At 36.6% G+C, this 15515-nt stretch overlaps 2 protein-coding genes across 5 annotated transcripts in view; one reads left to right on the forward strand and one right to left on the reverse strand.

The window, feature by feature from the left end:
- CHAC1 (ChaC glutathione specific gamma-glutamylcyclotransferase 1) overlaps positions 1 to 2483 on the forward strand; it is an 88979-nt gene extending 86496 nt beyond the window's left edge. The window contains exon 5 of the mRNA XM_082387274.1: positions 1750 to 2483. Within this exon, the coding sequence (XP_082243400.1) occupies positions 1750 to 1784 (35 nt within the window). The 3' untranslated portion in view covers positions 1785 to 2483. The remainder of the gene's footprint in view (positions 1 to 1749) is intronic.
- INO80 (INO80 complex ATPase subunit) overlaps positions 1 to 15515 on the reverse strand; it is a 130933-nt gene that overhangs the window by 65665 nt on the left and 49753 nt on the right. For 3 of the 4 annotated variants that reach the window (XM_082387218.1, XM_082387216.1, XM_082387215.1), the window contains exons 12-19: positions 14827 to 15036; positions 14260 to 14340; positions 13294 to 13389; positions 7167 to 7226; positions 6204 to 6346; positions 4962 to 5046; positions 3871 to 3988; positions 2863 to 2948 (exon numbers count right to left, since the gene is read on the reverse strand). In XM_082387218.1, coding sequence (XP_082243344.1) covers positions 2863 to 2948; positions 3871 to 3988; positions 4962 to 5046; positions 6204 to 6346; positions 7167 to 7226; positions 13294 to 13389; positions 14260 to 14340; positions 14827 to 15036 — 879 coding nt within the window. The remainder of the gene's footprint in view (positions 1 to 2862; positions 2949 to 3870; positions 3989 to 4961; positions 5047 to 6203; positions 6347 to 7166; positions 7227 to 13293; positions 13390 to 14259; positions 14341 to 14826; positions 15037 to 15515) is intronic. The other variant, XM_082387217.1, reaches the window with a different exon arrangement.

Here is a 15515-nt window from a genome sequence, read left to right on the forward strand (position 1 = left end):
TGATTGGAAAAAACAATATACATATCTCTAGAAACTCAGTATCTCTATAAACCTGTGATATGGCTAATTATCCAGAAAAATGTGCCTTCTTTGACCCTCTTCCCTTGTCACTCACTCTACATGCTGTCCCTGGGCGACCTCTTCCATTTCTAATAACACCAACTACCGTCCATCACAGTGACTTGCAAAAATATGTTTCCCAACATCCCCAGCCCAATATTTCCAACTACCTACCATAATAGTATCACTCAGAGTTTGCAGCAATTGCATTTGTGACATATCAGAAAAAATATTCTCTTTCACAATTTACTTAATTCATTAACAGCATTATCACTCAGTTGCCCAAACAGAAACTTCAGTCAGCTCTGATTTTCTCTCTCTCATACCCCATGTTCTATCATTTCCTAAGTCCCTCAACTCAACCTGGAAATCTACCTCTAACCACCTTTTCTGACCATTCCCATTGCTTTAATACAGAATCTCATCATATCTAATCTTTACTGCTATTACCGTGGGAGCTTCCTGCCTCTAGTCTCTCCTGGTTCCAAGAAACTTTCCATACAAATCTTACAAGGTACTCAACTGCTGAAAAACCTTCAATGTAAGTTACTGCCTATAGTAAAATATTAAAAATTCTCCTGTAGGCAGAGGCCTGCCATAATCTAACTCACCATATTATCCCAATCTCATCAAGTCCTCCTATATATATTAGCTACAACAGTCTGAATAATGTTTGCCAAACATGCTGCCTATTTGAATATTGCTCTACCTTTGTTCACTCTTGTTGCTTAGCACCCCCCTCCCTATCATATTTTCCTAGTAAATGCCAACTCATTATTCCAGATTTAGCTCACATGTCATCTCTGCTTTGATGCCTTCTCTAACCTTCCCTAATAGAACTACTCCCTTATCTATGTTCCCATTGTATTTCACATAGATAATCATTGCATATCTTATGATACAGTACTAGCTATTTATGTATTCATCCCCCTTGGAAATCTGAACAGAACCTGGAAGCTGCATCTCTACGGACCAGTTGCTGGCAGACAGTAAGAGTTCAATAATACATATACTATTTAATAACAGATTAGAAACATTACTGATGTTTAAGAAATTTATACTCTGCACAGTGGTTAAGAACCATATGTCTTCTGATCACCTCCATAATGACCACTAAATAACAGACATTATGATATTGCTATTGTTTTTAAGCTGTTTCTGATATAAAAGACTCAAGGATCCATTTTTTTATAAAGTATTTTCTTTCTATCAGGTACACATCTGTGTGACACTGCTATTCAGTTAAAATCAGCCAGTTTCACAAAGCAGCCATAAAGATTTTTTTAAAAGGAATAAAAAAAAGGTACACTTCTATTCCTCTCTTTGAAGGTGTACATCTCCACCACAATCTTGTAAGAGTTACTAATTTCAAAATGATCCAGCCTTCTGGCAGTGACAGAGAGTATCACCTGATATTATCAAGAAGCTGGAAAGATACCTTTTATATAGAGAGCAGAACTGTGAGAAACAGGTGCAATCTATGGGAGATGGGAAAATACCCCAAAGGACTGGGAACTGGGTGAAAAAAGAAGGAAGGAGAATATGGGGAGGATTCACAAGAGATAATAGAAAACTACAGAAGTCTGGTAAGATCCAAAAAAAGATTATTTATAAACCAAAATTACTGACTTTTTATGAGAAAAAATATTACAACCCAAAGCACATTAAACTTCTAAATCTATCTCTCAGTCTGCAGAAATACAGGAGACAGAGGAACATGTTAGACAACACCACAATGATGCAACCAGCAAAATCCAGTATGTGGAAAAACTCTACACGACAAACAACTTGGCTTCTTCAACAAAGAATTGCAAGGGGAGAAAAAGTAAGGTGGGACTAAAAGATGCTTAAGAGACATAGCACCCAAATACTATGTGTGGACCTTGCTTGGATTCTGGTTTCAAAAACTGAATACTTTTTCAAAGAGAGAGAAAGAAAAAAGCATACACAAAGACAATGGGAATATCTGAGCACTGACTGGATATGTGATACTACCATGAAATAACTGCCTTTTTTTAGTAGAGGTGATAATGATATGTGAATATGTATTTTAAAAAACAGCAAATCTTTTAGAGACACCTATGAAAATATTTATAAATGAAACAAAAGGGCTTCCCTGGTGGCGCAGTGGTTGAGAATCTGCCTGCTAATGCAGGGGACACTAGTTCGAGCCCTGGTCCGGGAAGATCCCACATGCCGCAGAGCAACTAGACCCGTGAGCCACAACTACTGAGCCTGCGTGTCTGGAGCCTGTGCTCCGCAACAAGAGAGGCCGCGATGGTGAGAGGCCCACACACCGCGATGAAGAGTGGTCCCCACTTGCCGCAACTAGAGAAAGCCCTCGCACAGAAACGAAGACTCAACACAGTCATAAATAAATAAATAAATAAATAAAAGAACGTGAATTTCTTAAAAAAAAAAAAGGTGCTAATAATTTAAAAAAAAAAAAAAGAAAGAAACAAAAGACATCTGGGATCTGCTTCAGAATAATGTAGAGGGGTGAAAAATGGTCATGAGTTGATCATTTAAACTATATGGAGTTCATTATACTATTTTTTCTACTTTTGTAATGTTTCAAACTCTCCGTAATAAAAAGTATAAAACAAAAAGAAGAAAAAACTATTACTTGTCTTCATTATTTGACTCATTTTAAGTCTTCTTTGACCCTCTCAAGTTTAAAGGTCTCCTATCAATCAAACTAATTACCCTTCAACTAAACATTTACCAAGGAATTTCTTTTCACCCTGGAACCCTAGGTTGGTGCCTATTAAGGCATAAACTCACAAGGTCTTCTTTCCTTACCTTGTCAGACAATTCATTTTCCACATCTTTCTTGATTCTCCTCAGCATAAATGGCTTCAAGATCATGTGTAAGCGAGAGAGTTGATCTGAAATGCCAGGAGCCCCACCGACAAATAATACATTATATCAATTTAACACAAACAAAAGAAATATCATGACCACCCTTCATTAAACTGTTCTAACACCTTTTGGCTTAATGATTCTCTAAAAGAAGACTGAAACAATCGCAAGGAGGAAGCCAAGGGATCTGAACTTTCCACAGCACCTTCCTGGAGTCAATTGTGCAAATGCATTTTGCTCTCATTTACTCAAACCAGTAAGGATGTCTTTATTTTTATTAGAATTCACCTTTAGAGTGTTTTAGGAACATTCTATCAATAATAGGGTTCTCAGACAGGTCTAATGCAAGCTATCTGGGACTCCCAGTGTTCCCCCAAAATCATTTTTTCAAAGTATATCAGCAAATTAACAACATGTAGTATAAGAAATTATTTAAGGACTTTTCTAATAGTTACTAGCTGTCACTTCATGTTATGTAATAAATACCTCATAACTCTCTTAAAAGATATTAGTCAAGAGGTAAAAAAAATTGATAAGGTTAAAAAATGTTTACAGAAGAAACAAATCCTTATATATAGAGAAAATAACAAAAATTACCCTTCTAATATTTTCTGGTTTTATCACAGGCAAAAAGTCTTACCCCATCCCACAAAGAATATAAAATTTTTCAGGATCTACGTGGAAAATGAGGATTTCGTAAGCCAAAATGTGAATTTTGCCTGCTCTGCCTTGATTAGTCAACACTACAGGAGCATCACTTGAGTTAGTCCTTTTTGGACTCTTTTAAATATGCACAAAACACATAATTATTTTAAAAGAGAAAAAACTTTTCTCTCAGATCCTTCTATGCATACCAGAAGAAAAATTCTTCACATACAAGAAAATACAGAATTATGTAGTTGCCTACACTAATCGGCAGAAAGAATGAAAGTTCATAAAAGTACTCACTCTCATCTATGGCAGATTTGTTTTCGGCGTGGCTCTCAATGTCCTTGGAAAACCATTCATTAAATTCCTCATGTGAATCAAATAATGTTGGCATAATGAAATGCAGCAGAGCCCAGAGCTGGAAACAAACAAAAAGCGAAATAACTATAGAGCAACAAAATGACAGTATGTGAAGATACGATGAGAGTTTGGACAGAGAGAGAGAGTGAAGTTGTAGGTCTGTGTATCTGTGTCTAGGTGCATGTGTATGTGTGAGTAAGTGAGAGAGAATGAGTGTGTAAGCACACTGCCTCATCAACCAACTCTAATTTTATAAGGTACTATAGCAAAATGTGACTATTTTTCAATTAATTTCACACTGAAAGTCTGAAAGTGCAAGTCCTGCTCAGCTTGTGCAGTGAGATAGTTTTAAAGATCTTATATAAAGATCCATTCCACAACTGAACACAGTCTGAGGCAGCATAACTTGCTAATAATAACTCTAGATCAGGGGTCAGCAAATTACGCCTTGTGGTGCCAAGTCTGGTCTGCCATCTATTTTTATAAATCAAGTTTTATTGGAACATAGTCACACCTATTCATTTATATATCATCTATAGCTGCTTTCACATTACAATAGAAGGTTGAGTAGCTGTGCAGTGACTATACGGCCTATAAAGTCTAAATATTTATTATCTGGCTCTTTACAGAAAGTTTTCTGACCCCTATTCTAGAAGATAAAATTATCTTCCCTAAAGAAAGAATTTTAGCTCCTCTCAGTGTCAAAGAATATTACCTTTTTATTCTAGTATAAAAATATCTCTGCATTAGATGAGTAGCATTCTTAATGTGATCACGATTTATTATATAAGTAACCAAGGAATAAAGAAATTTATTTGCCTTTTGCCAGAGAATAAGAAAATAGTAATGATGTCCCCCCCCCCCAAAAAAAACCACTTAGGGCAAGCCATGGTCAAATTCTTCCTTTTATGTGGGGATTGTAATTTATACAAAGCCGTAACACTCCAGGTAGGCATGCGTAAAGAATTTTATTCTGTGTTGGAACCACTGTTTAATGCAGACATAAAACTGAGGTCTTTACTAGTGCCTACCTCTGCCATGGTGTTCTGAATGGGGGTCCCAGTTAGCAAAAGCCGATTCCGACACTGAAACTGCAAGAGTATCTTCCAACGAACACTGTCCAGTAAGATGAATTACAAATTCCAAGTTAGCAGTAAATATTCACCCTATTGAGACCCCTTATTTCTAAAACTGCTTTTCAAATAAATAACAAACACTCAAAATCAAGTATCAATACTCTACCATGAACACAATTGAAAAATATTACTCAACAAAGCTGACGACAGGAAATTTCAAAGGAACTGACTCTATACTGAAAACGTGGTATTAGGGTATATATAAAAAAAAAGCCCTCGAATAGCAGAGTAGGATCCTTTCTGGCTTGATAAAAGTCCTCTACTACCTTTGGTCAGTTTTGTTGATACAAACCATATAATTATAAAGTATTATCTACAGTAGTAGGTTTTAAAATTATTACTCTATACGCTTCCAGTGTGAGTTTGGAGGCAGCAATGGAGAAAAAGAAAGGGTGTGAGAAGAAAACGCAAAGTAAGTCTACTGCTCCTGGCCACAAGCATGCTCTACTTCAAAAGAGTAAACTATGAAATAATGCTCTTTAGAGGATGGAAAGTTCCATGGAAAATACCATCCTGCCAGTTAACATGGACTTCTAAGAAAGCCCTATGGGCTCACCAAGAGTTAATAAAAATCCATCAAACCCAAGGTCTAATACCACTGAGTAACACTTTACAGCCAAGCACTCATTTACTATTCAGTTTGGGAACTTAAAGGTATTAGAACATTTTAAACACGTAACTTCCAATAAAAGGATTCTTGGGCGTCTAATAACCATTCAGGGACTAGGATAACCTTCATAAAACAGTAGAAGCTATAATCCACATAATGTAACATTCTACTTCCTACTAAGACCTCCTGTCTAAAATAATCCCTGAAGCAAAGAGCAGACACCCGTTCCTCCACAGAAAATTTCCTTGAAGAACAAAAATCGGTTAAAATGCCATAATTACTGAATAGGGAGAAAAAAGTTGAGAAAAATCTTTATACTCTAAACATTAATATGTATATTCCATGAAAATGCAAAAGAGAATTTATGCCTTCTGGTCAGATATATGGCTTATGCAGAGACCATAAGCCATATACCATGTTTTGAAATCTCTCTGACCTTCATTCATATGTGTGTGTATATCATACACACATATCTATATATCTATATATCCTCAGTCCACAGACTTTATTTCTACTACTCATGTTACCTGGAACTACTCTTGAGCGCCTGAGCCTCATCCAATACCATGTACTGCCACTTGACTCGCTGGAAATACTTTACATCCTGCACCACCAGCTGGTAACTGGTGATAACCACATGGAAGGGGGCATCCTGAGTGTAGAGGGTCTTCTGTAAACATAAGAGGGCAAGGGTGAAAAGAGATACCTAACAAGTCATAATAAGACAATGAGGAATGGAATTTATTTTCTAAGGCCAAGAAGTTTAAGATAGCTCTAAAGATATACTTCTCCAATGTAGGAGATGTGCAGTGAATTAAAAGCATAACTGTTTTTAAGGTAGTTACCTTAACCACAAACCTTGTTAAAGACTAGTCTTCAAACCTAGGACGGGAATAAAGATGCAGACCTACTAGAGAATGGACTTGAGGACACGGGGAAGGGGAAGGGTAAGCTGGGACAATGTGAGAGAGTGGCATGGGCATATATACACTACCAAATGTAAAACCGATAGCTAGTGAGAAGCAGCCGCATAGCACAGGGAGATCAGCTCGGTGCTTTGGGACCACCTAGAGGGGTGGGATAGGGAGGGTGGGAGGGAGGGAGAGAGATGCAAGAGGGAAGAGATATGGGGATATATGTATATGTATAGCTGATTCACTTTGTTATAAAGCAGAAACTAACACACCATTTTAAAGCAATTTTACTCCAATAAAGATGTTAAAAAAACAACAACAACAACAAAAAAAACTAGTCTTCAGCTTATTAAAGAAAAAAGTTCTTACTTAATCCTGGACTTCAAGTCCAGCTGATTGTCTACAACAGGAAAAGCATTGTAAAAGAAAAAAAGTACACTTGCCTAGTGTCCAGAAACATATAAGAAGATTTTATGTAAGTGAAATTACTCAAATCACCTGGAGGAATAATGACTGCGCATATGTGTGAACATGTATATGTGTGTGTGCCTGCGTGTACAGTAAGCTGAAAGTTACCTGACTCCAGAACCTCCTGATAACTTTTCTATCATGAGGATTTCCCCAATATGGTAGCACCTGGAAAAAGGACCAATATACAGATTATTTCCTAGTGATAATCTTAAAAGTATCATCACAAATACATTATTCAGAATGATTTTTTAAAAACCTAATAGAATGAATATAGCAGTTCCTCTTCTGTCACTGCCGCACTAGGTGCTGGACTAGCACTCCTCCTACTGACCAAGTTAAAACACAGATACAAAACATTTGTTTGAAGGCATCAGAGAGCTACTGAGCCAGTGGAGAATTACAAAGCCCAGATCTAGAAAAGAGAGGAAAGCCTGGCATCTGGAACACGTTCCCCCTGTGGGTGCTGATCCTTCCCAAAAGTTCTAGTTGAGAGGCTAAGAAACTGAAAAGTTGTTTTTTGTTTTTGTTTGTATTTTTTTAAAAAGAGACACAGGACCCCCAAAACAAAAACTGTAGTTCAAGGAGGAGGGATTCTGATAACCACCCACCTCCCTGGCCTTAAGTTGGGAATCAAGAGATAGATACACACTGGTAGTAAAGGTAAACTATACATACACTTGCTTTATCAGGTACTGAATCCTGGTTTCAAATCATCTCAATTCCTGACTAGATTAAGGGGGCTTTGGATTATTATTGCCCCAGAAAAAAAATTACTATAGGCAAAAAAATCCACAACAAAACCCCAGACACACGTTAATCCTCTCTCAGGAAGAAGAAAACAGTATCCAGAGCCCACAATTATCTCTACAATTTTTCCTATACAATGTCTGGCATTAAAACAAAACTAAAACAAAACAAAAAAATCAGATATATGGAAAGACTAGACCACATAACTGAAAACCAACATGAAATATAGATAAAAGAAACAAACCCACAGGAGATCTACATAACGAAAATTTTAGAAACAGACTTTTAAAAAAATGCTAGTTTTGGGCTTCCCTGGTGGCTCAGTTAAGAATCTGCCTGCCAGTGCAGGGGACACGGGTTCGAGCCCTGATCCGGGAAGATCCCACATGCCGCGGAGCAACTAAACCCGTGTGCCACAACTACTGAGGCTGCGCTCTAGAGCCCGCGAGCCACAACTGCTGAGCCCGTGTGCCTACAGCTCGTGCTCCGCAGCAAGAGAAGCCACCCAATGAGAAGTTCATGCACCGCAATGTAGAGTAGCCCCTGCTCACCACAACTAGAGAGAGCCTGCGTGCAGCAACGAAGACCCAATGCTGCCAAAAAAAAAAAAAAAAAAAAAAGCAAGTTTGTTCATTGAATTAAAAGATTGAGAATTTCAGTGGTATACTAGAAACTATAAAAGAATCAAAGGGAATTTTTAGAACTGAAAAAATATAATAACTAAAATTAAGAATTCAATGACGAGGGCTTCCCTGGTGGTGCAATGGCTAAGAAGCCACCTGCCAATGCAGGGGACACGGGTTCGAGCCCTGGTCCAGGAGGATCTCACATGCTGCGGAGCAACTAAGCAAGTGCACCACAACTGCCGAGCATGCACTCTAGAGCCCGCGTGCCACAACTACTGAGGCCCACATGCCTAGAGCCCGTGCTCAGCAACAGGAGAATCCACTGCAATGAGAAGCCCGCGCACCACAACGAAGAATAGCCCCTGTTCGCCACAACTAGAGAGAGCCTGCGTGCAGCAACGAAGACCCAACGCAGCCAAAAATAAATAAATAAATAAAACAAATTTATTAAAAAAAAAAATAGTAGCCAGAGGGGGAAAAAAAAGACACATAACATACAGGAAAACAACCATCAGAAGTAGAACTGGAAAACACAGAACATCTTCGAAGTACAAAAACTTTTTTAAAAATTAAAAAAAAAAAAAAAAAAAGCAATCAGTGATGAGTTTAACAGCAGATAGAATCAGCTGAAGAGAAAATTAGTGAACTAGAAGAGAGGTCAGAAGGAAATATCCGGACTAAAACATGGAGAAACAAAAGAATGCAAAATTCAGCACTTTTTCTGTGATGTTTCTAGGTGTGACTTTCATTCTTTTATTGTTATGGGGCTCAAAGTGCTTCTAAAATCCATAGCTTGATGTCCTTCGTTCTTCTGAAAAATGTCAGCCAAATGGAAGCACAAATATGCAAGGAGGAATGAAGATCAATGAGCAATGAATATGTGAGTAATATGAATAAATCTAAGTAAGTTTTAAATGTATAAATAATAATGTCTTCTGGGGTTTAAAATACAAAATATATACAAAAACAACAGCATGTAAGTCTAGAGAAGGGGGATGTAGTTACAGTACTATACTAAGGTCTTTGTACTGTCTGGAAAGTATTAACAGTACTAATTTATATTACTTTTGAAAAAGTTAAGGGTGCATGTGGTATTCTCCTGGGTATCTACTGAATAACAGAATGAATATATAATTAGCAAGTTTAAAAGGGGAAGAAAAAAAAAGGAATGATAAAATCTAATCAATCCAAAAGGATTCAAAAGGAAAAAAAAGTAAAGCTGAACAGGTGAAAGAAGTAGAAAGCAGGGATTTCCCTGGTGGCACAGTGGTTAAGGCTCTGCACTCCCAATGCAGGGGGCCCGGGTTCAATCTCTGGTTGGGGAAATAGATCCCACATGCATGCCGCAACTAAGGAGCTGGTGAGCCGCAACTAAAGACCCGGCACTATCAAATAAATAAATAAATATTTTAAAAGTAAAAACTAAAAAACATAAACACAATAACAACCCTATTAAAAAAAAGAAGTAGAAAGTAAAGAGCAAGGCAGCAAATTTAAACACAATATATCAATAATTACATTAAAAGTAAGCACAGATATTCCAAATAAAAGGCAGGAAATACACCTTAAATGTAAGGATATAGAATGGTTAAAAGTAAAAAGACGAAAAAGATACCATGCAAATACTAACCAAAAGAAAGCTATTTAGTATCAGAGAAAATAAACTTTAAGGCAAAAGTCTTAAAGGAGGAATTTCATAATAATAAAAGGTTCATTCACCAGGAAGATAAGATTATAAATTTGTATACATCTCACAGCCTCAAAGCAAAAACAGAAGAAAACAGAATGGATAAATCCATAATTGTTGTAAATATTAACACACCTCTTTCAGTCAGTAATAGGAGAGGCAGACAAAAAAATCAGTAAAGATACAAAAGAGCTGAACAAGTTAACAAACTTGACCTAATCAACATATATACAACACTGTACTCAACAAGTGCAGAATAACTATGATTTTCAAACACACACAGGACATTTATAAAAACTGACCATATGCTGGGCCATGAAAGCAAAGCAACAAATTTCAAAGGATTAAAATAATAAAAAGCATGTTTTCGTATCAGTGGATTTAAGCTATAAATAACAAAAAGATAACTAGAAAATCATCCTTTGTGTAGAGAGTAAAAACAACACTTTTAAATAACCCATGAATCAAATAAGAACTTACAGTAGAAGCTGACAGTATTTTGCATTGTAAGATAATGAAAACGTGACACATCAAACCTTTGGATGGCTATAGTCATGCTTAGAAAGCAATACCCTTAAATATACATTAGAAGAAGCTGAAAATCAACAATCTAAGCTCCATCTCAAGATGACAGAAAAAGAAAAAAGTTTACAAAAAAGTAGACAAGAATAATAAAAGATAGAGCAGAAATAAATGAAATAGAAAACATACAGAATAGCCAATTTCAGGAATGAAAAGTGGTACATTAACTAGAGAAAAAACGTAAATCTTATTTCATGAGGAAAAGGAGGAGGTCAGAGGCACTAATCATATGAGAACCATAAAATGAGTGTTACTCAGACACCTGCCAAATAAAATGAACTTTCTGATGTTATCATCATAGATGTAAGTATCTTTTGAATGTAACCAGACTATAAACCTGAGCAGAGTCTACTTCTAACTATGTTCTACAGGGAAGCAAATACATTTCTGACACTTTAAAGGAGTAATGGTAATAGAAACAATGAATCAATAGAGCAGAGGTCATCAAACTTTTTCTATAAATGGCCAGATAGTAAGTAATTTTAGCTTTGTAGGCCACACAGTCTCTGCCGCAACTACTCAACTGTGCTGTTGTACTGTGAATGCAGCCATATGTAATAAATAATCAAAGGTGTGGCTGTATTCCAATACACATGTATTTAAATTTCATATATCATTTGCTACGAAATATTCTTTTTTAATCAACAATTTAAAAATTAAAAACTATTCTTAGCTCATAAGCTGCACAAAAGAACACGTGGTGGATTCCTCAATAAGTTAAATATAAAGTGACTTAGCAATTCCACTCCTAGGTATATACCCAAAAGAACTGAAAACAGGACAGGTGTTCAAACAAAAACCTGTACATGAATGTTTATAGCAGCACTATTAACAATAGCCAAAAGGAACAACCAAAATACCCATCAACAGATGAATGGATAAACAAAATACAGTATACCCAGATAATGAAATATTATTCACTATAAGATTATATAATATTATGACTGAAATATTATTCCGTCATAAAAGGAATGAAGTGCTGATACATGTTACAACATGATGAACCTTGAAAAACCTACTAAGGGAAAAGAAGCAGCCAGACATAAAAGGCCACATTCCAGGTATACAAAATATTCAGAATAAGCAAATCCACAGAGACATAAAGCAGATCTGTAGTAGTCAGGGGCAAGAGGGAAAGGGAATAGGGAGTGACTGCTTAATGGGAAGGAGGTTTCTGTTTTGTATGATAAAATTCTGCAATAAGATAGCAGTGATTATTGTACCACACTGTAAATGTACTTAATACTACTGAATTGTACACTTTCAACTGGCCCACAGGCCATATTTTACTGACCCCTGGACTAGAGCTTCAAAAGGAAACTCCACATGTAAATGAAAACTCAGTTTCAGGCATGGGTATAAAGTCAAAAGACAGGTACCAATGACGTAAGTAGTACTACATTGCCACCTATCGGCCAGTGAAAGAAATAGTGAAAACTTTAGTGGTTTGGAAGAAAATTTTAAGACTGAATTTTTCAAGCTCCTAATTGTTTGACATGTACTAAACGACAATAACAACAAGAAAGCAGAAAAAAGATGAAGGCCTCCTTATTCAATGTGAAAAAACCCTGGAGAAAATATTCAATAAATTGCCTTAGAACAACCTCACCTCCTTAGAAAGTTAAGAATGAGTCAGCCAAGCTAAAAGCCATATACCTAATGTGCCTTGGAAACAGTTCCTAAGTCTATTAATTCAGCCGCAAAGGTGGGGCCACAAACACAAAGGTGCCCCAAAGTGGAATATCCCAGACACGTCCCTATTCCTTATAAAGTATAAGCCAGAAAAACACCTCCCATGACCTCTTAAATTGCATGGAACCCATGATTATTATGGAGACCCAAGATCAGAGATCATGTCACTATCTCTTGATATATATCTCCAAAAAATCCTTCTTACCATGCAACTTCATTATCATTATATTCCTTTAGGGACAAAACAAATATTTAACTCATTTCCTTCTTTTTACTTGCAAATAATATAAAAAATCCTATCCATTCTTTCTTACATCCCAACTCTGCATAATTAAACCCCTATTTAATCTTGTCCATACTTGATGCAGCATATTTCCCTGCTGATCACATCCTACCTAAATCTCAATTCTTTTCCTCTGAATTAGTTAAATGCAACCTTCACATTATCTACCTTAGACATTATAATCTGGACCAAGACTGAAGAGCTGGCTTTGGAGTGTCAAGAAAATAGATAATCTATGACTACATCTGGGGGGGGGGGCGGGGGGGCGAGTGTGGACAACAATGCCATAAATTATAGTATATGTACCTTGATTTATCAAAACCTATATTAAGCCAGCAAGGTAGACATTTTCTATTATGGCAGTACAACCAGGAGCTACAATTCATGTGGTCAATGCAGCAAATCACTCAAACTGGACTTTGGCTTTCTCATAAAACATAAGGATGTAATATGCTGTCTTACTGCTCCCATCAGTAACTTTGATAGGAAATGTATGCAAGGTTATTTTGAAAAAAATGTAAGAAATTAAAAGCTATTATGAGCAATTAAGTAAGGCAGCAAAAAAGGAGTCAGAAAGTTTATTTTAAAAAGCAAGAGAATTTTGTTGATTTTTACCTTAAATTTAGGAACAAATCTAGTAAACTCCTGGTGCCAATTGTTAAGTGTAGAAGCAGGTGAAATTATTAAGAAAGGTCCCCAAATGTTCTCTCTCTGAAACAGAAAAACTGGGTCAGCCAACTGCAGGAAAACTGAAGAAATTTAATTCAAAATTATAATTAACGACAAGAGAAGTTTAAGAATAGGAGATGCATTATAACAAGAGAAATGGTTCCTATCTCCCATACCTGCACACTCAATGATAATATCCTATGTTAAGAAAAATAATATTCTATGTTAATAATAACACAGGCTAGGAAGTTGCTCGCACACATCTTGAGAAAAAAATACCAAGCAATTACTCCCCACCCGCCCTTACAGGTCCTAGTTTATATCATTCACAAAGCACTTATGACATACTGACTTGTATGTGTTGCTTTTCCTTATACTAGATGATCACAACTATTTTACTATTATTTAATTGGTATAGAGTTTTCTGCATGTTTCAAAATGCTTTCACGCATTTCTTCTCACTTAATTCTCACAAATTTCCTGTAAAGTAGATATTATCCCCACTTTGCAGAAGTGGAAACTAAACCTCACAGAGTTAAAGTGAAGTCAGGTCAAAAGAGGCTAAGCGAATTGTCCAAGTTTACACTGCTAGTAAGCACAGAGCTGAGATGTGAAACAAGGTCTTCTGATCTAACTAACTACAGTGTTTTTGCCACTACAATGGTGGTTCTCTACAGAAGTGGGAGATGGGGAATGAAAACACACATGCTTAGAAACTGTCCTAGTCTTCTTGAAAACCAGAATGTTTCACCACACTGTATCACCCTGTAAAGGCCTTGAAGGCAAGGAGCAAGTCCTACTGTCTTGGTATGCTACAGTCTAGCGTACTGCTTGATAATGGCTGATTCTCAATAGAAAATGACCCTAGGATGGAGAGAGAGGAAGATGAAAAGACTGCACGCATCTACCCACCTCAGCCAGATGGGCAAGGAGGGCAATGCTCTGTACTGTCTTACCAAGTCCCATTTCATCGGCAAGAATGCCATTAATACCCTGGAAAAAAAATACACATAGTCAACACCTCTCACATTGCATTACACAGGGTTCAACTTACTGCCAAAAAGAACTACCCAAAATGTCAGACTTGTTCAAAGGAAAGTGACTAGAGATACCCAGCTTCAGCACTATTACTACTGTAATGATTCCTTTTGCCAATTCCACAGCTACAACTCTGAATCATGAGACAAACATGCCAAAGCCAGTTTTCCAGCTAATCTAATCCAGGTACAAATGCAATCAGGTTTATTACTAAGACCACTTAAGACAAACTTTATACATGATACAAATAATCCCCAATAAAATCTCCAGGTTAGAAATATAGAGACATCTTTCTGATTCTTGTCAAACGATAAAGCTTTTTTAAAAGGATGAAATCTATAACATTATCTTGTGCTCATTTCACAATACACTGAACCAACGACTTTAGGAAAACAGATAACAAACAAAACAGAGTGGGTATGACATAGTTCTAAAATTCACCTGTTCATAGAGATTTGCCAACCAATTCATGCCTTTCAGCTGATAACCTTTTAATTTGCCATTAAAAATTGTAGGCTGTGGAATATCCTCACCAGCCCGGATAGATGGGTTTGCCAGGCTATAACTCTCCCCAAAACCAGTGCCAGACTTGTTTGCTGCCCGTAGGGCAGCTGCTCGACTTTCTTTTGCATCTTCATCGAATGACCTTGTCTGGAAAATAAAAATATATTAGAAGAAATATATGAGGAAAATAATTAAATTCAAATAAAATTCATAATGCCAATATATCTAACTTGTGCTAGTTGGAACAAACTTTCTGGTAATATGATGTAATATATTACATGTAAGCATAATACACGTGACTCTTGAACAACATGGGTTTGAACTGTGTGGGTCAACTGATATATGAAGTTTTTTCACTAAGTGTGTGCAAGGGTACTACTTGATCCTGTGGTTGGTTGGATCTGTGGATGTGGATCCATAGGTATGGAGGGCTGACTGTAAAGTCATACAAAGATTTTTGACTGCAGGGTAGGTCGGCACCCCTAACTCCCAGAGTTACTCAAGGGTCAAGCGTACATTAAAGTATATTACTAATATTTTAAAATTATTTTAACAATTATATTGAGGATACGCTTTTGATAGACAGGCACTAAGCCATATTACACAATTACTTGCTTCATCAATGA

This window comes from Balaenoptera borealis (genome assembly GCF_965194805.1).
Source record: "Balaenoptera borealis genome assembly, chromosome: 3".
Lineage (NCBI taxonomy): Eukaryota > Metazoa > Chordata > Mammalia > Artiodactyla > Balaenopteridae > Balaenoptera > Balaenoptera borealis.